This window comes from Schistocerca cancellata, chromosome 1, assembly GCF_023864275.1.
Source record: "Schistocerca cancellata isolate TAMUIC-IGC-003103 chromosome 1, iqSchCanc2.1, whole genome shotgun sequence".
Classification (NCBI taxonomy): domain Eukaryota; kingdom Metazoa; phylum Arthropoda; class Insecta; order Orthoptera; family Acrididae; genus Schistocerca; species Schistocerca cancellata.
The window spans coordinates 573,592,362-573,617,866 of NC_064626.1; the positions used below are offsets into that span (position 1 = coordinate 573,592,362).

The window sequence follows — 25,505 nt, forward strand, 5'->3', positions numbered from 1 at the left end:
AGTTAATAATAACTGTCACGTTATTTTTCGCTAGCAAATACCGAATACTCCGAAGGGGCTACAGTTAAATAACGACATAGTTGGAATCCATCAGTTTAGTTATCAGTATAACCGCGAATAGTGTGAAATGCAGGAATGTCATATGAATCGTGTCATAACCTTAGCTAATTAACTCTGGGTACATTTTAGCTGATGTTAGAACGTTTATTAGTGTTTCATATTATATGTTTGTAGGTTATCGGTAGCTATTAGAAATATTATCCTCACAGCTGCAACAGAAAGTACGCGGAACTTCGCCACAGCACTGTTTAAGTAAAATGTTAACAACATGCGTTTTTAAGTATGAAGTAATATGTAAACTGAATACTGTAGGTTAAATTCGAAGCTTAATTTCTTGTGCTGCTCACTTAATAGAATAAGTGTACAGCCTTGTAATACAACAAAAAATATACATAATGTGACAGATTCGTTTACTCGTGTCCTGTAAAAGATAGTCCTATTGGGGAAAGTGTGTGTACGCTAATCCAAGTTTTATGTGAGATTTGGAAACTGCTTGATTTCTTCAGCTACAGCATGTTTATAACATATGAAGACAAGCAGATCGAAAAAGTTGACAGTGTTACATTTCTGGAACTACAACTCAATAATAAATTCAGTTGGGAAGGGCATACCACAGAACTGATAAGCGCCTAAACAAGTCTGTATTTACAGTGAGAACGATGTTAGATCTACGAGACATAAATATACAAAAGCTTACATATTTTCCTCTATTTCATAAGGGAGCATATTCTGTGGTAACTCGTCAAACATAGCAAAAGTTTTTTGCATGCAAAAGCGTGTAATAAAAATCGTTTGTGGTATAAATTCAAGAACATCATGTAGGAACCTATTCAAGGAACTTTTTATTCTAACCACTGCTTCCTAGTATATTTATTCCTTAATGAAATTTGTTACAAGTATTTCCAACCAATAGCTCAATACATAATGTCAGTACTAGAAATAGGAACAGCAATCTACATAAAGACCTAAAATCACTTACCTTGGTCCAAAAGGGGTCCAATATTCAGGAACATGCATTTTCAATAAACTGCCGGCAAGTCAGCAATCATTAAAAACTTGGTTTCAGATAAAGGACGGTTTACAGTGTGTTTGAAAGACTTTTTGATACAGAAGTGTCTGATTCCACCCGCCTGCTTTGACCCAGGACGTCAACAATATGCCGGAAATGGCTATTTTAAGTGTGTCTATGGCATATAAATAATACAATAACATCTCCCACCAAAAATACAATCAAACCAACACAACTACGGGAAGTTGGGGGGCTTTAGGGTGAGGACAAGCTAGTAAAAAAAAAAAAAAAAAAAAAAAAAAACCACACCATGATCCCAAAACACAAAGTGAAGAACAAAAAGAAAAAAAAAATTACAGCATTCCGCTACACCAACAAAAATCTGCAGGAATTGGACACTTCCCTTGAACAATATAGGTCAACCATAGGTGACCACACCAAAACACCAATACCCACAACTAAAAGTACAAAAATTGGAATCGGACATTTCCCTTGACCTGCATAGGTCAACCTCAGATGACGATACCAAAACATCAACACCTATAACTATGAAAATGGGAATCGGTCATTTCCAGTGACCTATATAGGTCCACCACAACTACTGATGCCAAAAAACCAACACCTACAACTGCGAAAAATAAAACAACAATCCCAAAAATCCACAAATCAAACATCCCTACATAAATTAAATCACATTCAATACTCCATAAATACACAGAACATCACAACTAGAAAAATAATAATAGTAATAATAATAATAATAATTACCACCAGCAAATTCCGGCACCAAATTAGATCGGCCAGCCCCCCCCCCCCCCCCCCCCACACACACACACACAAAATAACAAACTCAAGCACCATGCCGTAATGACATTCACACACCACAACACCTTTACATCAAAGCAGACGGGTGGAATCGGACGCTTCCATTGACCCCTCCTTCTACTCTGCAGATGAATATTGTAACAGAAACTGATAGACCAGCTTAGGTAAAAATTCTGCTGTATTTCAGTTTTGACAGCACTTGGTCGCAACAGTCAAGATCGGGTATTCTATGTATGATAAATTTATTAAAAGTGCGTAACTGTCTTTTATTCTGACAGCGTACCAATTCTGTAAATATTAGAAGTTACTGTAATATATTCACATATTTTGACAATCTCCTGACAAATGATGAGGATAATAATTATTATATTCAACTGTATTATGTTATACATCCTGACATGTTATTTGTCAGCGGCTATTTCCGAAGAAGTACATAAATATTTGTTCGCTCCAGTAACTATCGTCTCTGGAAATATCACCAGGGTCTAAGACTGGAGTCACTGTGTCAGGAACACAGACACACAGTTATTCCGTTACCCTTACCAACTTACAGGTTACCTGTAATGGTAGCCCGATAACTGCCAGAGAACGAGAACTGTGAGTCAACAACGATGACTGCCAGAGGAAAATACCAATCTCTGACAGTTATTTCCATAGTCACTCGAATTCCTTATGGTAACTCTCTTTATACTATCCGTCCAAGCTAAACTGACAAATAAGGCAGTGGCTCAAGGGAACAACCGTACTTGTTAATGCCTGTACTGCAGCCACTGCTCGGACATTAACTTTATTTAATTGTTTGTGCTAAAAGTAACGAAGGCGCACGATACAGTACACAGTTCTTATCAACAGATGGCGCACAGTCTCACAGTTATTCCCATGGCCTATAGAACGCCTTCCAAATGGTCTATCCCTCTCCTTCACTCGTAGCCAGATCTCCGATGAGTTGATGGGAAAGCGTAGTACGATCTTCGGTCAACAGATGGCGCGAGGCACTGTTGACTCTAGACAGTTATTGAAATAACTGCCTGTATCAGAGGAACGGTTATCGCAGTAACCGTCACATCTCAGTAACGATATTTTTTGCCACCTCTAACAGGAGTACTCCCTCTGTCCTTTCCGGCCTACCGGTTGTGTAGCTGGGGGCTTCACCCCTTGAGGCGAGAGTCTGATGACTTGTTGCACAGCTGGATGGGGAGATGGTGATGCTACCTTGACACTGGGCAACGATTTCACAACCTCAGAGCTGAATTGTAGGTCACATGTCTGTGTGGCCATGTCCTTCATGGAGCAAGGGGTAACAAGAACAGAACTATAGATGCCAAATGGGAGAACACAGGGTTTGCAACTAGTCAATAGCCTGTGAGCAACTGGGTAAGGCACTTTTTCCTTTACCCAGATCTCTTGGACAGCTCGCTCATCAAGATACACAGGACAATCCTGAGAGGCGGACAACTGCCCTCGAGCTCATTCCTACCATAGTTTACACATTTGGCTGAGTGGCGACAAGATGTTCTAGTGTGATTGAAACGATGACACTGGTAGCAGCGCATCACATTTTAATGTACGGCCGGGCTGTGATAATTTCATAGCCTGCTTTGATCTTGGATGGAAGCACCACTCTACCAAAGGTGAGAAAAAGAGTGTGGATGGGCACTAAGGAGGAATCTACCTCCTTCATTACACAATGGATGGCAATGACACCTTGATGAGAGAGGTAAGATTGGCTTTCGGCCTCGGTTAGACCATCAAGCAGCCTAGTGTAAATAACACCACAGGAAGAATTAAAAGTTCTATGGGCCTTGACATGAACAGGGTAGGTGTGGAGAAGTGAGGCAGCAAGCAGTTGTCATGCTTGAGAATCAAAAGTAGTGTCAAAAAGCAAAGTGCCATTCTGTAAATGAGAGCAGGATTCCACAGGGCCAGCAATTGTATCAACACCTTTCTAAATAATAAACGGATTTACCATGGCGAAGGACTGATTGTCTTCAGTATGCGAGACCACAAGGAACAGAGGTGCAGCAGGAAGGGTCTTTGAATCATTAGCCTCATTACATTTACGTTTTGTAGACGTTGATTGTGAAGGTTATCGACTCATTGCAGGAAAATCCCCCATCATTGCTAGCGTCTCCGATGGCACGCTCCTTCTAACTGGGGGCCCCTTTCACAAGGGGGCACACCTACCTTAGGTGATTGTTCACACCTGAGGCCACACCTCTCGAACACCTAACAGAGGGACCAATCAGAAATTTGGGAAGGTTGCAGCTCAGGCACTCACCCCTCCCTGGACCTGGCCTACACCAGGGGGTATGTGCGAACCCAACCTGTCGAGCGGGGGCTGGGAATTACACGTTACCCAGTAACCTGTTACGTGTCTGACACATGGGTCAGCCTTCAGGAGTGCACAGGGATGGAGAAAAAAAGAGGAACCTCAAACGCCGAAGCGGAGGAAGAAGAGGAGAAGGGAGACAAGGAAAGGAAAAGGGAACGGAAAACAGTGGTGAGACTGTACTTATGTCAGCAACACACCATGTGGAACATTCCCAATAACACCCCAGACATGTTCCGCAAGGGAGGGGAAAAAGAATAGCAAGAGGTGAGACATGCAGCACAGAAGGGAAAAGATGCTGCAAAGGCTGGGACCCTGTTGTAGCCAAGCACAAACCTGCCAAAGAGTGACAAGCCCCTTGGGGGGGGGGGGGGGGGGGGGGGATGGAAAGAAGGGATGGAGAGAAAGCAGAAAGGTGGAAGCAAGAGGAATCAACGTTGAAAGGTGCTTGCATGATTGTAGACAATGTGAACAGGTATGGTGAATCAAAGGTTGTGGAAGCTCCTGTAAGTTTACTTGATACAGAAACTATTAGCATTGTGGAAGTAACAGAAAGTAATGTAATAGTGTCAGCTCCAATGTCTTGAGAAAATACAGAACTATCTGAAATGCCAAAAGAAATAAGTTTGTGCTGTATGGGAACAAATGTGTGTGTGTGTGTGTGTGTGTGTGTGTGTGTGTGTGTGTGTGTGTGTGTGTGTGTGAGTAGCAACACAGGTGAAACTGATACAGGTGCAGTGGTACCACTGGGTGATAATGATGGTTGTTTCGAGGCTGTGGAGTCTGCGCCAGATTTACAGGGAATTACACATGCCACTAATTTTTTCATCGTGCAGAGTGGAACAGCAGATGGTGATTTACAGATAGATACTATGGCGAATGCACAGCAAACTATCGGTGATGTTAGTTGCGGATAATGAAGCAGTACAGACACATTTGTTTTCGAAGGATGCAGATTTATTATCAGAAGGGGTGCACCACCTTCACCATAGGGATGAGGGAGGAAGTGAAGGAGTAGAAAAAAAATGACTGTAGGTAAAGATCATGTGACAACACTGAATCCTTTCAGGAACATGTGCTGACAATCTGGGTCAATTTCCCAAAACTTGTAATGATATAGGGAATGTGGTAGAGAGGAAATGTCGTGTAATTGTTCTCAAAAGAACTGTCAAAATTGAGGAGACATTGTTTCAGCCAAAGGAGAAGCTGCAAGCAAGGCATAGACGCAAGGAACTAAACTGTGTGTAATCAGCTGTTTATTTTGGGAAAATGTATGGGAATCTTTTGTTTCAAAGACAAAGTTGCAGATGATAAGTCAAAACAGCAGGTTAAAAAAAACACATGATAGAAAAAAAGAAAACCATAAACTTGCTGTAACTTGTTAAAACGTAAATAAAGATAATGTAGAATAACAGTAAAAAGGGTTCAGTAAACTGAAACTTAAGAATAATGACACAGAATTAGTTATAACAAGACAGTCCACTTAAGGCAGCTCTCACGAGCAAAAAAGTTGGTACTACATGCTCAATGTTCAACTGTGAGCAGAGGATAGGCAATGGGAGGGATGTTATCAACAGAAAAATTTTATTGTACATTTTTAATTTTTTGAAAGCTCTGGGCTGGCTTGCCAGTCGAATGTCAACAAGGCACACTGTTCATGTAACAGATGTCAGGGCAAGATGTGATGAGCATTCCACACAATCTCAGTGTGAGCAAGCACTAACGTAAGCACTGCAGTGCTACAAACAAGGTACTGTGAAATAACACAATGCAACTTCAAGACCAGAGGGCCACTGCAAAAGTCAAATGTAGGCATGAAGACTCGAGCTCAGCGACCATAGTAATTACTGAATTACCATAGCAAAGGAAGGAGCACTGATGGGACCAAAAAATGAGGGCAAAATTGCACATATACCCAGAGCCACTGCATCACAAGTGCAGGCTCAGCACTTTAAATAATGAGGCTTTGGAACACATACACACATTCAGTCATGCTACCATTCCGTCCGTGTTGCTAGAACCAGAGAAAACGACAGTCTACTGAGCTTCAGTGAAACTGCAAGCTGATAGATTATGACCTACTTGCTTCCTGCTTGCTGACTTAAATACCAAGGTGCAGTCAGCCTGATGGATACTACAACTCCTGCTCTGCTATTGCTGTCTACTGGGTCATCTTGAACGAGAAGACTGTTGTATAGCCAGCCCTCCTCTGCTATGGGTCATCGTGGATGGTCTGCAAGCTATCATCTCCACACTGACAAGACATAGCCTGTTCGCACAGCTTCCGGGTCAAACCGAGAACAACTGCTGCAATCTTAGTCAATCTATAGTGTATGGCCACAGCCTCATCTTCACAACAGCAAACATTGTTTTCGAAAGTGCTCAGGTTGGAGTCCCACTGTGTCACAGGTCTGCTGCCACCAACACAGCAAATGACCATGCTCACTGACCCGCAGAGCAATGTCACATCTCGTTCGGATGACATCAGCACTTCTTTGCAGTATGTGCACTTGCATCTGGCCACAGCCCACCACCCTGAAGATGCTTAACTCTGTAAACTCAATAAATTAACAAATGTTATTTCACATATTACTGTATCACTGATGCCTCACCCACACCCCGCGCTTGGCCTCCTGCTCACAATGCGACTACAGTTTCCAGGGTGTTAGAAAGTGGTCACAACATTACAGTGATTCGTAGAAATATGTACAATGTCTTACAAAGACGAAATGAGACTCCTCACATTCTAAGTAACTATTTCTAGTGCTTTATTAGTGCCCGACTATTTACTGACCTTCAACTGTGTCCTCATACTTTGTTAAGATCACCTCGGTAGCAGCGGAAAAGCAGTTTACTATACACACTTGCATTCTGCCATCAGAAAATGTCATTTACGACCACCAGTGACACAAATGAAATGAGACTACTGCAAATTTCTGTACTTAGCAAATATGTTCAATTAGAAGTGGTCACCTTCAACACAGGACCTGTTTGAGTCCATACACAACAGCATAACTTCCTTCCAGAGTTCCAACTATTTCTGTATATCATTTTCTTTATGCCTGCAAAGGAGCTGCACTGTTTGCACTTACAGTGGAATACTATAACATTTACTTAGCACACTACTTTATCAGCCAACAAGATCAATTTGGATGAAACTTGTGACGGCATCAAGGCCAAGAAAAAGTCATGCACTAACACAGGACAACAAATACACGTTCGGTGGAGTTAAGAAGTCTCATCTTTCATGTTTAGATGTTCACAACCATTTCTATATTTCTACGGCATGCCAGCATTTCAACACACATTACCATTTACATATCTGTCCATTCATCAAACTGTTTAAATGCAGTTTTTTTAGATAAAGAAGGATCAGGAATGATATTGCAAATATTTCTTTGACAGACTTCGAAGAGACATGAGCATTTATACACCACAGGTCATCTTATGGTGTATAGTTGAGGGCATTTTGTGTATAACTATCACTTCCACTTTTCCTGTTCCATTTGGTAATGGTGTTTAACATCACAATTATTTCACAAGTTTTATGTTGGAATTAAGTAAAATGTTACCTGCCTCTTCTAGGAACAATCTTTGTTAAAGAGCATCCCGCAACTAATGTCAAGAAACCTAGATTAACACGTAGTCTACTTTTTATCATCATCGTCGTCATTTAAGACTGATTATGCCTTTCAGCGTTCAGTCTGGAGCATAGCCCCCTTATAAAATTCCTCCACAATCCCCTATTCAGTGCTAACATTGTTGCCTCTTCTGATGTTAAACCTATTACTTCAAAATCATTCTTAACCGAATCCAGGTACCTTCTCCTTGGTCTTCCCCGACTCCTCCTACCCTCTACTGCTGCACCCATGAGTCTCTTGGGTAACCTTGCTTCTCCCATGTGTGTAACATGACCCCACCATCTAAGCCTGTTCGCCCTGACTGCTACATCTATAGAGTTCATTCTCAGTTTATCTTTGATTTCCTCATTGTGGACACCCTCCTGCCATTTTTCCCATCTACTAGTACCTGTAATCATCCTAGCTACTTTCATATCTGTAACCTCAACCTTGTTGATAAGGTAACCTGAATCCACCCAGCTTTCGCTCCCATACAACGAAGTTGGTCGAAAGATTGAACGGTGCACAGATAACTTAGTCTTGGTACTGACTTTCTTCTTGCAGAAGAGAGTAGATCGTAGCCGAGTGCTCACTGCATTACCTTTGCTACACCTCGCTTCCAGTTCTTTCACTATGTTGCCATCCTGTGAGAATATGTATCCTAAGTACTTGAAACCGTCCACCTGTTCTAACTTTGTTCCTCCTATTTGGCACTCAATCCGTGTATATTTCTTTCCCACTGACATTACTTTCGTTTTGGAGATGCTAATCTTCTTATCATAGTCCTTACATTTCTGATCTAGCTCTGAAATATTACTTTGCAAACTTTCAATCGAATCTGCCATCACAACTAAGTCATCCCCATACACAAGACTGCTTATTTTGTGTTCACATATCTTAATCTCACCCAGCCAGTCTATTGTTTTCAACATATGATCCATAAATAATATGAACAACAGTGGAGACACGTTGCAGCCTTGTCTTACCCCTGAGACTACTCTGAACCATGAACTCAATTTACCGTCAACTCTAACTGCTGCCTGACTATCCATGTAAAGACCTTTAATTGCTTGCAAAAGTTTGCCTGCTATTCCAGAATCTCGTAGAACAGACAACAACTTCCTCCTAGGAACCCGGTCATATGCCTTTTCTAGATCTATAAAGCATAGATACAATTCCCTGTTCCACTCATAACACTTCTCCATTATTTGCCGTAAGCTAAAGATCTGATCCTGACAACCTCTAAGAGGCCTAAACCCACACTGATTTTCATCCAATTGGTCCTCAACTAATACTCGCACTTTCCTTTCAACAATACCTGAGAAGATTTTACCCACAACGCTGATTAAAGAGATACCTCTGTAGTTGTTACAATCTTTTCTGTTTCCATGTTTAAAGATTGGTGTGATTACTACTTTTGTCCAGTCTGATGGAACCTATCTCGACTCCCAGGCCATTCCAATTATCCTGTGTAGCCATTTAAGACCTGGCATTCCACTGTATTTGATGAGTTCCGACTTACTTTCATCCACCCCAGCTGCTTTATTGCACTGCAATCTATTGACCATTTTCTCCACTTCCTCAATTGTGATCCTATTTCCATCGTCATTCCTATCCCATTCTACCTCGAAATCTGAAACATTACTGATCGTATTTTCACCTACATTGAGCAACTCTTCAAAATATTCCCTCCATCTGCCCAACGCATCCACAGGATTCACCAGCAGTTTTCCTGACCTGTTCAAAATACTTGTCATTTCCTTCTTACCTCCCTTTCGAAGACTGCTAATTACACTCCAGAATGGTTTTCCAGCAGCTTGACCCATAGTCTCCAACCTGTTTCCAAAGTCTTCCCAAGATTTCTTCTTGGATGCTGCAATTATTGTTTGGCTTTGTTTCTTTCTTCAACATAACTTTCCCCGTCTACCTGAGTTCTAGTATGTAGACATTTTTGATACGCCTTCTTTTTCCTTTTACAGGCTGCCTTGACTGTGTCATTCCACCAAGCTGTTTGCTTCATCCTACTTTTACACACTACTGTTCCAAGACATTCTTTAGCCACTTCTAGTACTGCGTCCCTGTACCTTGTCCATTCCTTTTCCAATGACTGTAATTGACTACATTCAACTAACTGGTACCTTTCTGAGATCGCTGTTATGTGCTTGTGCCTGATTTCCTTATCCTGAAGTTTCTCCACTCTTATCCTCCTACATATGGACCTGACCTCCTGCACTTTCAGCCTCACAATCCCAATTTCACTGCAGATTAAATAATGATCAGTGTCATCAAAGAATCCCCTGAATACACGTGTGTCCCTCACAGCCTTCCTGAATTCCTGATCTGTTGTTATATAGTCAATGACAGATCTGGTTCCCCTGCCTTCCCAAGTATACCGGTGAATGTTCTTATGTTTAAAAAAGGAGTTTGTGATTACTAAGCCCATACTGGCACAGAAATCCAAGAGTTGTTTCCCGTTCCTGTTGGCCTCCATATCCTCTCCAAATTTACCCATAACCTTTTCATACCCTTCCGTTCGATTTCCAATCCTGGCGTTAAAATCACCCATGAGCAGAACACTGTCCTTGTCCTTTACTCTAACAACTACATCACTGAGTGCCTCATAAAAACTATCTATCTTATCTTGATCTGTCCCTTCACAATGCGAATATACTGACACAATCCTAATTTTCTTGCTAGACACTGTCAAATCTATCCACATCAGTCATTCGTTTACATACCTTATTGCAACTACGCTGGGTCCCATTTCTTTCCTGATGTAAAGCCCTACACCCCATTGTGCTATTCCTGCTCTGACTCCTGACAGGTAGACCTTGTATTCTCCCACTTCCTCTTCTTTCTCACCCCTTACCCGAATGTCACTAACAGCTAAAACGTCCAGCCCCATCTTACTTGCAGCCTCTGCCAGCTCTACCTTATTCCCAGAGTAGCCCCCATTGATATTAATAGCTCCCAATCTAATTACCATTTGTTTGCCAAGTCGTATCTTAGGAGTCCCTGGTTTGTCAGTTAGAGGTGGGACTCTGTCACCTCCAAAGGTCCGAGGCATTTTGCTCTGATTGTTGCCAACATCATATTTACGGTACCAGGGAAGCAGGTTGCTAGCCTTACTTGCCCCGAGTCCCATTGGGTATTATCCCTAACGGTTGAGGGACTAACCGGTGGATTTGGTAGTCTTTGCCGTATGAGCACAAAGGTGACCATGACTCAGAATATGTACGAGATGCCCTGCCTTATTCCAAAGTAACTGGTATCTCGTCTGTCGGGACCACTTACTTGGCCACTCATACGTTGCCCGTGGTTCACGAACTAGGACATGACTACAGGAACCCACACCATAACAAAAAAGTGTAGAGGTGGATTGACCCAAATAAAGACTGTTCATTATCAGGTGTTTTATTGGCTTCCCAGTGGCCTCTTACACATGGAATAATGTTGAAAGTATAATTTTATGAGCCCAAAAGACACAGCAGCCTCAAATAAATGTGGTACAATGTTCCGTTTGGGGATTTTATAAGATGACACCCAAACCCAAAAAATAACCAGCATTTCAGCAGTGACTGACGAATACTGTTGCTTGCACTGAAAAGTGTGTCCGCTCACTCACTGGACAGCATTCAAAATAAAGCTGAGAGGTAAGCCGAAGAAGAATTCCTAATAATGGTTATGCAGTCAGTTTATATGCCACAAACGTAAGCAGTAATGTGAAAAGAGGACTGTAGTGTGCTGGGCACACTTAGGGGTGAGTGAGTGTTGGTGACAGGCTATGGGGACCAGGGCAAACACTTTAACAAGTAGATGATGATGTAGACTGCTCTAAAACAATCACGGATATTATAGCAAATATCGAGGCAGGGATCAGTCAGCTTCCACAGCAGTCAGCTGACATAACTATAATGGAAACAGCTAGAATTTTATGTACCTGTAAGCCACCTAACTGTAATTTGTCACAGGCAAAAAGGAAGGTGCTGAGGGGTATCAATGCAGATAAAAGCATGATCCTTCTTACAGTAAACAATGATAACGCCATGGTCCTGATGAGGAGTGAATACTATCATGAAAAGATCAATAATATTTTGGATCCCACCAATCATTAAAAAAATTTCAGAAGGACCCAACAATGAAGATTTTAAACATCTCTGATGGTCTGGTGAAAGCGTCTCTAAGCTCCTCTGACGACAAGAAGTTACTCTGCAAAACAGAAGTGTACCCGCCTAGGCTCTATGGATTACCCAAGGTGCACAGACCATAGAGTCCTTTGATGTCTACTGTGTACGTGCTATAGGTTCTCCCACACACAAAAATTAGCTACACACCTTGCCTCATTGCTGCAACCTTATGTGAGTGGAACTGACAGACATATTAAAAATACATGTCATTTCATTGGAAAATTAAGAGAAATGCACTGGGCCAAGGTATACCCTTGTTAATTTTGATATTGTGTCATTATTTATCATGATTACAGTGAACAAATCTATTTCATGCACAGCTGATATTTTTCCAGTAGATATTGTGGTGTAGATATTTAGACACTGCTTCACCACGGCCTATTTTCAATTAATGATTTTTATCAACAGATTGATGGGATGGTTATGGCAGTCCTCTTAGTCCAGCTGTTGCCAATTTGTTAATGGAAAACCAAAAAATAGGTGTTGCAGACTACCAGAAAAAGTCCAGTCAGATGGTAATGCAATGTTGATGATACTTTCATAATATGGACATATGGTGCAGAGGAATTGGATGCCTTTCTCATACATCTCAACAGTATCAATCCAAAAATATGATTTAGTATGGGTACAGAGAATAACGGCCAGCTGAATTTCTTGGATGTGTCTGTTATCAAGCGAGGGGATGGGACACTGGGCCATGGAGTAGACAGAACACCATGCATACTCACCGTTACCTACATAAAGATTCTAACCACCACCCCAAACAATAAAGGTTGATTAAAACCTTGGTAGATAGCACACAAAATTTGTGAATCGACTTACTTAAAAGATGAGATTGAACATATATGGTCGATATTAAAGAAGAATTGTTAAACTAACAATAAGATAGATAGAGTGCTTCACCCTATGGAGAGAACCCAGGACCAAGTTTTCTTCAGTACAATTACAGATTACATTGGGACAGTGTTGAGCACACATTGGGAAAGTGTTGAGAAAGTGTAGTGTGGAAACTACTTTCAGACCCACCAGAAAGATGAAACAATGTTTAAGATCGGCACAAGACATATGACACCTTTGGCGACACTGGGTGTATATAAAATTCCTTGAAGTTGCAGACTGGTTTACATTGGTACCACAAAAATAAGTGTTAACACCCATCTAGTTGAACACAAGTGGAATTGCTGCCTGCAATATATGGATAAATCGGCCATAGCGGAACATCTTAACCGAGAGAGTGACCATGAAATAAAATTCACTGAGACAACTTTCATATCGAAAACATCGCATTACCATGCGCTTATGTATATAAATACCATATCCATTTTAACAGAAAAGAGGAGCATGTTCAATTTAACAAAATTTGGATGTCAACAATGCAATGTAAGAATGACGATGTATTACTTTCAATTGAAAATGTTGGCAATACCAGCAATAAACTCGCAGCTGACATCACTTGATAGACTGTGGTGCCCTCTACAAACCTATACACTTAGTGCTCTTTAGGGTTCTGGTTGCAGTTCGCCATTTTACCTCTGAAGATGTCTCCCACAGTCAGAGAAGGAATGTTAAGAGAAAGTTTTAAACATCAACATTCGAGGTGAGCTAGTCAACATTGATAAAGAAACAACAAACATCTGAAAAACATCAATACATGCAACATAGGCTGAATAAAGCACACTTTCACTTGTGTTTGTTTCAACTAAATTTACAGTAAGTATTTGGTGAAACATGAAATTATTACACTGAAACATAATTTCATTCTGCCCAGATTCCATAAAAAGGAAACTTTTTTTATCCACTTTCTAGTTTTTACTGTACACAAAGTAAATGCAATGTTAGTATTAATTTCTTACTATAGATTATCACAATGGCAAAGACCCTACCTACTTACCTTTAACGAAGTAGCTGTAAATGGCTCCATCACTCTTCGAAAGTCTTTCACTAGCTCCAGAATGGAGTTGCCAACAATTCCACGGTGAATTATAAATGAATGAGGTGCTCTTGTGAATTCCTCTGGTTCATCTTTGTTGACCTTATTGTTTTTCACTGATTTCCCCTGAAACGGTTTGTTGAGTTTACTACTATTTATTTGTTACATGGCAATATACACATAAAAAAAAGTTTTGCTTCATCCCAGTTCCCAGAACTCCTGAAGACAGACACTGACTGTGGATATTGCATCACAGACACAGTCCCTTTGACTGTTCAGAGATGTCACTAAACCCACCCAAAGATGTAAACAACCACATATGAACAGCGCCTATTAGACGGAGGGGGTCCGACAGCCGATCAGTTGGCTCGTGTTGTCTGTAGTTCAACCATGCCTAGATGGTCTATACCGCAGTTCGATTGTATCCACATAGTTACTTTGTGCCAGGAAGGGTTCTCAACAAGGGAAATGTCCAGGCGTCTCGGAGTGAACCAAAGTGATACTGTTCAGACATGGAGGAGATACAGAGAGGCAGGAAATGTCGGCAACATGCCTCTCTCAGGACGCTCAAGAGCTACTACTGCAGTGGATGACCGCTACCTACAGATTATGGCTCGGAGGAACCCTGACAGTAACGTCACCATGTTGAATAATGCTTTTCGTGCAGCCACAGGACATCGTGTTGCGACTCAAGCTGTGCACAACAGGCTGCATGATGCACAACTTCACCCCCCATGTCCATGGCGAGGTCCATCTTTTCAACCATGACACCATGCAGCGCGATACAGATGGCCCCAAAAACATGCTGTATGGACCGCTCAGGATTGGCATCACGTTCTCTTCACTGATGAGTGTTGCATATGCCTTCAACCACACAATTGTCGGAGATGTGTTTGGAGGAAACGTAGTCAGGCTGAAGCCTTAGACACATGTCCAGCGAGTGCAGGAAGGTGGAGGTTCCCTGCTGTTTTGAAGGGAGGGAGGAGCATTATGTGGGGATGACGTACGCCGCTGGCTGTCATGGAAGGCACCGTAATGGCTGTACGATACGTGGATGCCATCCTCCGACCGATAGTGCAACCATACCGGCAGCATATTGGCGAAGTATTAGTCTTCATGGACAACAATTTGCGCCCCCATTGTGAACATCTTGTAAATGACTTCCTTCAGGATAATGATATCGCTCAACTAGAATGGCCAGCATGTTCTCCAGACATGAAGCCTATAGAACATGCATGGGATGAATTGAAAAGGGCTGTTTATGGATGATGTGACCCACCAACCACTCTGAGGAATCTACACTGAATCGCTGTTGAGGAGTGGGACAATCTGGACCAACAGTGCCTTGATAAACTTGTGGATAGTAACGACAAATACAGGCATGCATCAATGCATGAGAACGTGCTAGAGATACCGGTGTGTACAGCAATCTGGACCACCACCTCTCAAGATCTCACTGTATGGTGGTACAACATGCAATGTGTGGTTTTCATGAGCAATAAAAAGGGCGGAAATGATGTTTATCTTGATCTCTCTTCCAACTTTTTGTACAGGTTCCGGAACTGAGGGGATGCAAAACTTTTTTTGATGTGTGTATACATACACTCCTGGAAATTGAAATAAGAACACCGTGAATTCATTGTCCCAGGAAGGGGAAACTTTATTGACAATTCCTGGGGTCAGATACATCACATGATCACACTGACAGAACCACAGGCACATAGACACAGGCAACAGAGCATGCACAATGTCGGCACTAGTACAGTGTATATCCACCTTTCGCAGCAATGCAGGCTGCTATTCTCCCATGGAGACGATCGTAGAGATGCTGGATGTAGTCCTGTGGAACGGCTTGCCATGCCATTTCCACCTGGCGCCTCAGTTGGACCAGCGTTTGTGCTGGACGTGCAGACCGCGTGAGACGACGCTTCATCCAGTCCCAAACATGCTCAATGGGGGACAGATCCGGAGATCTTGCTGGCCAGGGTAGTTAACTTACACCTTCTAGAGCACGTTGGGTGGCACGGGATACATGCGGACGTGCATTGTCCTGTTGGAACAGCAAGTTCCCTTGCTGGTCTAGGATTGGTAGAACGATGGGTTCGATGACGGTTTGGATGTACCGTACACTATTCAGTGTCCCCTCGACGATCACCAGTGGTGTACGGCCAGTGTAGGAGATCGCTCCCCACACCATGATGCCGGGTGTTGGCCCTGTGTGCCTCGGTCGTATGCAGTCCTGATTGTGGCGCTCACCTGCACGGCGCCAAACACGCATACGACCATCATTGGCACCAAGGCAGAAGCGACTCTCATCGCTGAAGACGACACGTCTCCATTCGTCCCTCCATTCACGCCTGTCGCGACACCACTGGAGGTGGGCTGCACGATGTTGGGGCGTGAGCGGAAGACGGCCTAACGGTGTGCGGGACCGTAGCCCAGCTTCATGGAGACGGTTGCGAATGGTCCTCGCCGATACCCCAGGAGCAACAGTGTCCCTAATTTGCTGGGAAGTGGCGGTGCGGTCCCCTACGGCACTGCATAGGATCCTACGGTCTTGGCGTGCATCCGTGCGTCGCTGCGGTCTGGTCCCAGGTCGACGGGCACGTACACCTTCCGCCGACCACTGGCGACAACATCGATGTACTGTGGAGACCTCACGCTCCACGTGTTGAGCAATTCGGCGGTACGTCCACCCGGCCTCCCGCATGCCCACTATACGCCCTCGCTCAAAGTCCGTCAACTGCACATACGGTTCACGTCCACGCTGTCGCGGCATGCTACCAGTGTTAAAGACTGCGATGGAGCTCCGTATGCCACGGCAAACTGGCTGACACTGACGGCGGCGGTGCACAAATGCTGCGCAGCTAGCGCCATTCGACGGCCAACACCGCGGTTCCTGGTGTGTCCGCTGTGCCGTGCGTGTGATCATTGCTTGTACAGCCCTCCCGCAGTGTCCGGAGCAAGTATGGTGGGTCTGACACACTGGTGTCAATGTGTTCTTTTTTCCATTTCCAGGAGTGTATTATCACATGCAAGCAATAAACAAATCTGAAAGAAATGCATTCTGAGGATAGAGTAAGCAACGATTCATTACTTTTCTCCACGGACACCACAATTCACACCATTACTACGATAATTAATGTACTACACTTGCACCTATAAAGGGGTGATTCCATGAAAAGTAGCAACCAGATGCGTATTTTAAAAGAAACATTTTTGTGTGCTGTAACTGCATTAAATGGTAATTAAATATAGCAACATAGAACTTAAGGAAATTCACATATTACCAGTTTGTAGCATTAGGTTACCCAACAGCTGATTTGTATATGCTGAATAAGTATATCTTCAAGTGGTACAACTGCATACTCGAGGTGTGATACACTGAAAGTGGTTCTAGTTTCCAAAAATACTAAGTATTAATATACCCAACATGGATATTTTATTAATATATGTATAGATATATCTTAATTTCACTTTTGTCCCACCTGTGACACTATATGCACATGAAAACATACAAAGGATGCTAATTTTACTTGAACAATGCTGTAAGAGTATGAATTTACTTCTTTCTATCCATATTTAATTTCAGCTACAGTCAAATAATTTAATTTTAAGATGTTCAGAAGTTTAATTTGGTTGACGTTTTGACAGAGATAGCAGATCAACCAAAACAGACATCCACAAGCGCAGCAAGGTGAGGATAATGAGAAGTCACCGCAAAGAAGAAAATCTATGGTTTCAGAAAAAAAAAATAAAACGATAAATGAAATAATAAAAATAAAAAAGAATGTATGACCGAACTGGAGCTCCAGAATTTTGAAAGAAGGAGCATGATGGCTAGCTCCTTCAGAGGACAAAAAAGAAGAACGCTATTCTTCTGTCCATCCCAATGCCAACTATACTACCATACCGGTGTCCTGAGACATTCGGCAAGGCTCTATCAAAATCTTTTAGGGCACTACCCACATCCCCTTGAAGAAAGGTAGCTGTAGTTTAAGGACTGACAAAGAAAATGTCCTCTAATCACAATAATGATTATTTCCAAGTTGCTGAGTTCTCCTTTTGGCCTGATATTTTACACACATGTCCAGGGAAGAAAGATAGTAATATGTGAATTTCCTTAAGTTCTATGTTGCTATATTTGGTTAAACGGAAATTTGATGTACACTAATGCTTAGATACGAATGTGTTAAAAATACGTATTTTTAAATTGACACTTTGTAAAACTTATGTTGTAACGTTTACTAACTTTTCTACACATGTAAATCTGACAATGTTTTGACTGATACAGAAAATAAATAACGATGTACATTAATTGTGTTCTGCACCAGAAACCATTCAAAATAGAGCATATGCCCATATGAAATTTTTTGCTTAAAATCAGTTCCTGCCATATCACTGGATATTGACCACTCCTTCTGTGACACCTAGTATATGTAGCTATCAACAACTTGTACTACAGGGTCTGAATATACATTGTTCAGGGTGCATGAATAATTATATTTGTCCTTCCTTACTATAACTGGAATTCAAGACAATCAGAGTAGCTGCAATAATGCACAAACAACTACACTGCTGAACACCCGAAAGCTCAATATTAATCAAACACGCTAAGAAAACCTGAGAGGTCAAATGCTTTACTGACTGAACAGCAAAATAAGTTAACAGTTCTCAGAAAATTACAGGACAACAGCCTATTTTTAAATTTATTGTTTATATGTACACCAGAATAACAAATTGACTGATGGCCAGTTGTTCATGTGGCAGTCGTGACACTTGAGCATGTGGAATACATGAGCCAGTCATGTTTTCTCATCAGTAGAGCAATTTATTTTTCCATAGGTAGTATCACTGTTTAATTTTCATTAGTATTTCACAAGGGACAAATTATCAGCTGTCTTGAAGCAAGATAGAAGTAGTGCTGTCTGATTACTGTTTTTGTTATCTAAACAGTAAATAATTAGGTAAATGGTTTGAAACAATGGAAACTCCAGGTAGGAACATCAACAATGTAAGGAAAGATCAACAATGTAGGAAAAGATCAACAATGTAGGAAAAGATCAACAATGTAGGAAAAGATCAACAATGTAGGAAAAGATCAACAATGTAGGAAAAGACAGATTGGTACTCACCATAAAGAAGATACGCTAAGCTGCAGACAGGAACAGCCTTCATCAGCAAAAAGAGGAACACCCCACCATTCATACACACAGCAAGCACACCCCACGCGCACATAACCACCAACTCTGCCCCGAGGTGCTGGAGTTGGTGATATAGTGTGCATCAGGTGTCCTTGCTTGTGTGTTTCTCTTTTGCTGATGAAGGCTATGACCAAAAGCTTTATGTAAGTGCCTTAATTGTGCTTGCCTGCAGTTTAGCATGTCTTCTTCATTGTAAGTAGCAATCTGTCTCTTCACGCATTGTTGTTGTAGGTAAATGGTTTCCAGTTTTTGTGTTTAACTAGAAGAAACTTAGCAACTGATAGTTTTAAACTTATTTTCATTCTCTAACAGTCTAAATATTTACATACATATGTTACATACATGAGTTGAGCCATGGCTCAACTACCCCTAAGCTAAAATTAAATTCGTTGTTACATACTATAGACAAGAACTTTTCTCACATAAACAGTCTTATAAAATTGTTATTACAAAAACATGTTTGTAAAAGTCTTTAGATATTTACAAAATCTTTAAGCTTAACAGAATAATTTGTTAGTAGGTAAAGCTTATCCACTAGCTTTTACGACTATGAATATCTGCGAACACTTTCAAGTTATTGGTGTTTTCACCCTGAATAATACTACTTTCACTGATGATGAATTTCTGAGTTCACATGTAACTGATAGGGCACTGTCATTCATATGTCCCTGTGGAAACTACTTTGGCTTCTTCAAAGAACCGAAAAGATACTGAGAAAACTGAAACCAGTGTGGATGGGCTTAGGTCTACTGTCACCTTGTCCAACACTGATGATTTGTTCAGAGCCCTCACCAAGTGCAGCCATTGTTTCACCATGAATTGTGAGACCTTACCTAAAACCTTGCCTTCCTTAATGAAGGCAGTAGGAAAAGAGTAAAATCGTAAAAAATTGGGAGTCAATGGAAACAATGCCCTACATGAAAACAGAAACAGTTCAAAGCACAGCGTCTCCCACAAAAATCCAAAATGAAAACTTACGCAGAATCATCTGACAAACAATCTGAAAATTATTAAAAAAAAAGCACGAGCTCATCCGTGGCACAGTGTATTCTGAATGGCAGTGATGATTTAGTTGTGGACAGAAATAGTTGTTGGTAAAATTTGAGGGAGGGGGGGGGAGTGTTAAGCAATTGGTTGGAAAAGCTATAAATAAAGAAGACGTAGGAGCGAAAGTTAAGTTTGCAAGGCGAACTGCAGACTAACTTTAAATGGTCTCAATATGAAGGATAACACTGTTGTTGTTAAGATGAAATAGAACTGATTCTTCAACATTCCATCATCAATACCAAAAACAATCATGTGACTATTTTCATTTTCTTAACTAATTTTGAAGGACTTCCTGTTTTTAACATTATAATGTTATTAACGTGAGATATTAAATTCCAAACATAAATGCTTTGAGAATAAAATGATGGTTTAAGCGTGTTATTTTCGAGCTCAAGTTACCCCACATGGGGATCCTTGAGCCATGGTGTAAAGCACTTTTTTAAACATTTTTTTCATAGTTACGTATTTTCCAATTCATTTTTTTAAATACATAGGATTTAACGGGAAAATTGTTATCACAGTTTCAGTTTTGTTTTAAACACACACAAAAAAAAATTAAAAATGAAAATGTGAGTCAACTATCCCCATTCTCCCCTACAGATTAGGTATCATAGCAATGGGAAATTACAGGACCAATTATGCCACAATATTTGATCTATTCCCCACATGTTGTTGTGACACCAAAAGCCCAGGTGACCACGATCAGTTGCAGATGACAACTGCAACCAATAATGTAATTCTTGTTAATTATTTACCATGCTTTGTTTCATTATGCTGTATTGTCAGCTTATGTAATAGTGTGTCTGAAAGCAGCAGCAAAGTGCACAGAAAAACAAAAATATTATGATCCTGAAAAAGAGAACCTGATACTGCACATTACAGGATCCTGTTAATGTCAACAATCAATTGGTAATCATACAATAGTTATTACCACAGCTATAATGCACACACACAAAAGACAACATTGTTGCTTTTATGGTCAACTATGATAGTATTGTGCAGGTAGGAACGTGATACCCGATGTATCTTGCGCAAAGAAGGGATACAGAAGCGTCCGATCCCACCTGTCTGCTTTGACCCATGACGTCATAAATATGGCGGAAACAAAAACAAACACACACACTTTCCACAATAAGCCTAATGACACTAACGGGACAAGCGCGGGAAATGGGGTGTTTTGGGTGGGGGGCAAACTAAATATAAACTAATTTAGACGCCTTGCGTAGCTACAACGTGTAAGTGAAGACAGCCATGCATGAATACCCACCCACCTCCCCAGGGGTCGTAACCCCTGCAACCCATAGAAGATAAAGATGCTTCAGTAGCTGATTAGTGTTTTTTGTCTTCAAAAAAAAAAAAAAAAAATCTCACGGGATAGAACGAAGAGATCAGAAAGATAAATATAATAAACTAAAACAGAAATTCGAGGAAACAGATAATTAAAATAAGTAATAAGTGTTTTTAAATTTTTAAAAAAATCTCACGAGATAGAACGAAAAGATCAGAAAAGTAAATAAAATAATATAAAACAGAACTGGAGACAGCCACACTCAAACCAAACTCCGCGCCGTCATGACGTCACACACGACAACACCCTTACGTCATGGGTTGGATCGGACGCTTCTGTCAACCCCAAAGAAGGATGGAAAATACTTTGCAGCAGTGCCAGTGTGCTGCCAGCCTCTGTCCCACACCACACTCTTCAGCTCTCGTATAACCTGGTAACATTGGGGTAACTGCAAAATTGATCTCATTTCTGCTTCTGATTCTGCTTTGAAAACTACACTTGGAAAACTCTTCGTGTCACTCCTCAACATCATACTTGTCGCATCTGCATTATACCACATATAGTGAACACTGCAATGGCTCAAGTACCCTTTACATACCTAAACTACCACCAAAATCAGTGTTAAATGTTCTATGTGCACCCCAAGTGCACACTACAGGCAGGTACGACAGAAACACACCATTACCTGCAGTGTCATGTGATACACTGTGCCTTGCCACTGGACTTATTACTTCACCATTTTCCTTCTTGGTGCATACCACAATAAACACTTTGTAAAATTGTCAAGATACATCTTCCCACTTTATTGTGGAATATCCGTACAACCATAAGGGTGTATGGAGAGAGCGAAGTGTGCCAATTTCCTAATGTTGGTTCTTTTATAACTCATCATCTTTTTCTGCGTTTATTGTATTCAGTTTTATAAATTTTTTATATCATTCAAAGCTATGTGTGTAAAAATTGATGGGCAATTCACATGAGCATAGCTAGATCTAAGGGCAAACATCCATACAAACTACGAAATATATGCCCACATTTCTATCATATGCCAATAAACAGCTCCATAGCAAGTAAGCCAAAGAAAACAGGTGATAATAGGCAAATTCAATATTTGTCTATATGTGTAAACGCGCGCGCGCGCGGGGGTGTGTGTGTGTGTGGGGAGGGGGGGGGGGGGGTGTTCGGTGTGTAACGTGTCATAACATTTTAAAAGATAAAAGTCACCCACTGTTTGTGCAGAACTTATTCGATGTACGACACTACTACAGTAATCTGGTATATACATATCATTCTCTTACCCATCGTTTTAAAAAGATTTCAGTTTCTTCGAATAAAACATGTAAGCCTTACAAATACAATTCTATGTGATATCAGAATAGGCAAATGCCTAATTCTGTTTCCCGAGTCACTCTCGGTGTTCACAGAAATTACTTAATATGGTTTGAAACACCGCGGGACGTGGCTGTGTACTTTCCGAATCTACTTAGGAGTACATACATGACACATATTTACAAAATACTTTAAAAGGGCAAATGCATTTCCTTAGCCCAATAGCTTTTACTCACCTTCTTATGTTTCTTTCCCATGGCGACGCTTTAAATTAGGCGAAAATACTAACGTAAAAAGGTTAAAAGTTGTTTCCAACAAGGGCTTCCTTCCACTCTACACCCAAATTCGCACTTGACAGCCAGATGAAAACAGCTAAAGTTGCTACTCCACGAACTATCTTGTATTCCCGCTGCATGTAAACCACATTATCAACACAACACCGTAGCACGTGCCTATGAAAGTAAACACTAAACAATCCAATGCTAAAGTCATATATTCTTTGAACAAGAGATCACCTGCTACATTGCCATCCTCGTGTCTTTATTTGTATATACTTCGTGGAAGATCTTTGGTTGCAAACAAGTAAAGAGCAATAGTTACTCTCCCATTTCTTTGTGAAAAAAGCAGGAAAAAGTTATTAAAAGACATACAAGTCGAGTGCGTTAAATAAAAACAGCAGGACAAAAACAATAAATACGGACAGTGCCCCCGACGTGGAGCTACACAATCGAGACTTACAGGGAGCGGCAGCTCTCCTGAACATCAGTATGGACATCGAGCAAACGACGAGCGCTGCAACAAATCGCACACTGGAGCGGAAGGAAGAATTATTTAAACGAGAGGAAACGAGCAGTCATCATTCAACAACTCCAACAACAAATAACGAAGGAGATAAAACATCCGACATCGCTCAACACAGGTATGTGACAATTTTAATTAAAATAATAGATCAAGTTCCCTTCCCCGAAGGGGGACTTTGAGGTCGGCAGTGGGTGGTAATTCAAACAACGCTCAACTCACGCAATGAAAAAGTAATAAACCAATGTAAAATCTTTCACAAACAACTGTATAGCTAATATATGATGAAAACAAATGTAATAGATATCACAGTCATGAAATGGATCTATTTTATGTATTTGTTGATGGACTTAATCGTAATGTAGGTGAATATGATCCCATGGCCTCGGGGAAGATACTAGATACCTCAGATTCTGAGTACAAGCAGAAAATCATAAATCTCAAGTTTATGGCGAATTCGGATTGATCTATCAGCAAGAGAGGCTGCAAACAAGCTTGTGGAGGACAACACGCTTCATCAGAAACAGATGGTAGCAAACATATCAAAACTCATAAGCAAGGAGTTATTAGAAATGTAGATCCCGAATTAACAGAGTTAAAGTTGAAACACGCTATTCAGTCTACATTCAGTCACCCATGTACGCAGAATGATCAACAGCAACATGACATGTTCCACATCCTGGAGGACCTCCTCGCTACGGATCAATTGGAATGAAAGTAAATCTAATCTAATCTAATCAAAGTAATTTAGAAACAACGAACTACATTCCCTGGCAAACGCAGTTCCTACCAGAATATGTGACTATATATGGTATGAAGTGTAATATTAGACGCTACGTACCCCTAGTGACGCAGTGTTTTAAATGCCTTTGATATGGCCATCTTAGTAATCAATGTCAGTCACAGTCTCGATGCAGTCAATGTGGAATGAACCGTGCACAAGTGAAATAATGTGCAATGTCCACTGTAAAGGGCACCACACATTGAGAGATAAGTCTTGCCCAGTACATCTCAAACAACAAAATATTAAGAAAGCGTCAGCTACATACAATATACCCTTTAAGAAAGCTGAAGAATATGGAAACCAAAGACCTTATGCTGCTGTGGCAGGGAACCTTGGTAGGAGTAAATCGGATTGGGAGAAAGAGTCTCCTTCCCTCCTCTCTCACCTGTAAAAGCTATTCAGCACGGATTCATGACAACTGTTCATCACAGTAGGCCAAAACAAGACTAAGCCAACTCCAAGTTCTGTTTCTGCAAATAAAAATTTACCAATATCTCCTGTTAAAGAAAATACATATGCACCATGACCACATACTCCTGAACCACAACAGACAGTTATATCAGGAGTGGAGGATAAGAACATGGCGATAATCGAATAGTTGGTAGCTGGAATAACAAATCTAATAACACAGTTTACTTCATTAAACAAAGATAGTTTGGATCAAGCGAATATGTACAAATGGTTGCTCTGATAGTATAAAACAAATATGCATCAGGACAGAAAGAGGTTATAATTACATCCTACTCAAATAAACAGAATAACAGATATTAATGTTCTCCACTGGGATGCCAGATCCTTATATGCTAATAGAGAGTCATTCATGTATGAACTTTTTACTGAAGACTACTCTATCGCTGTTACAAATGAATCCTCTATTAAACCAAACATTTCTACTAGATGTCGAGGATATCAGGTGATAAGATCGGATCGAGAGGATGGAAAATGTGGGGTAGCCATATCGATTGGAACGAAACTCAACAATAAACCCATTTCCGTGCCACTACCTAACCTTCACTTTCAACCAATGGCAGTAGAAGTAAGTACTAACAAATTTAATTTCTCCAGTGCATCTGAATATCGTCCCCCAAAACATGT

General features: G+C 41.0%; 1 protein-coding gene across 1 annotated transcript in view; it reads right to left on the reverse strand.

Annotated features, from left to right (window-relative positions):
- Nucleotides 1-23,351, reverse strand: part of LOC126181686 (protein Peter pan) — a 98,871-nt gene extending 75,520 nt beyond the window's left edge. The window contains exons 1-2 of the mRNA XM_049924790.1: nt 23,065-23,351; nt 13,922-14,086 (exon numbers count right to left, since the gene is read on the reverse strand). Of these exons, the coding sequence (XP_049780747.1) occupies nt 13,922-14,086; nt 23,065-23,085 (186 nt within the window). The 5' untranslated portion in view covers nt 23,086-23,351. The remainder of the gene's footprint in view (nt 1-13,921; nt 14,087-23,064) is intronic.
- Nucleotides 23,352-25,505: the final 2,154 nt, after the last annotated feature.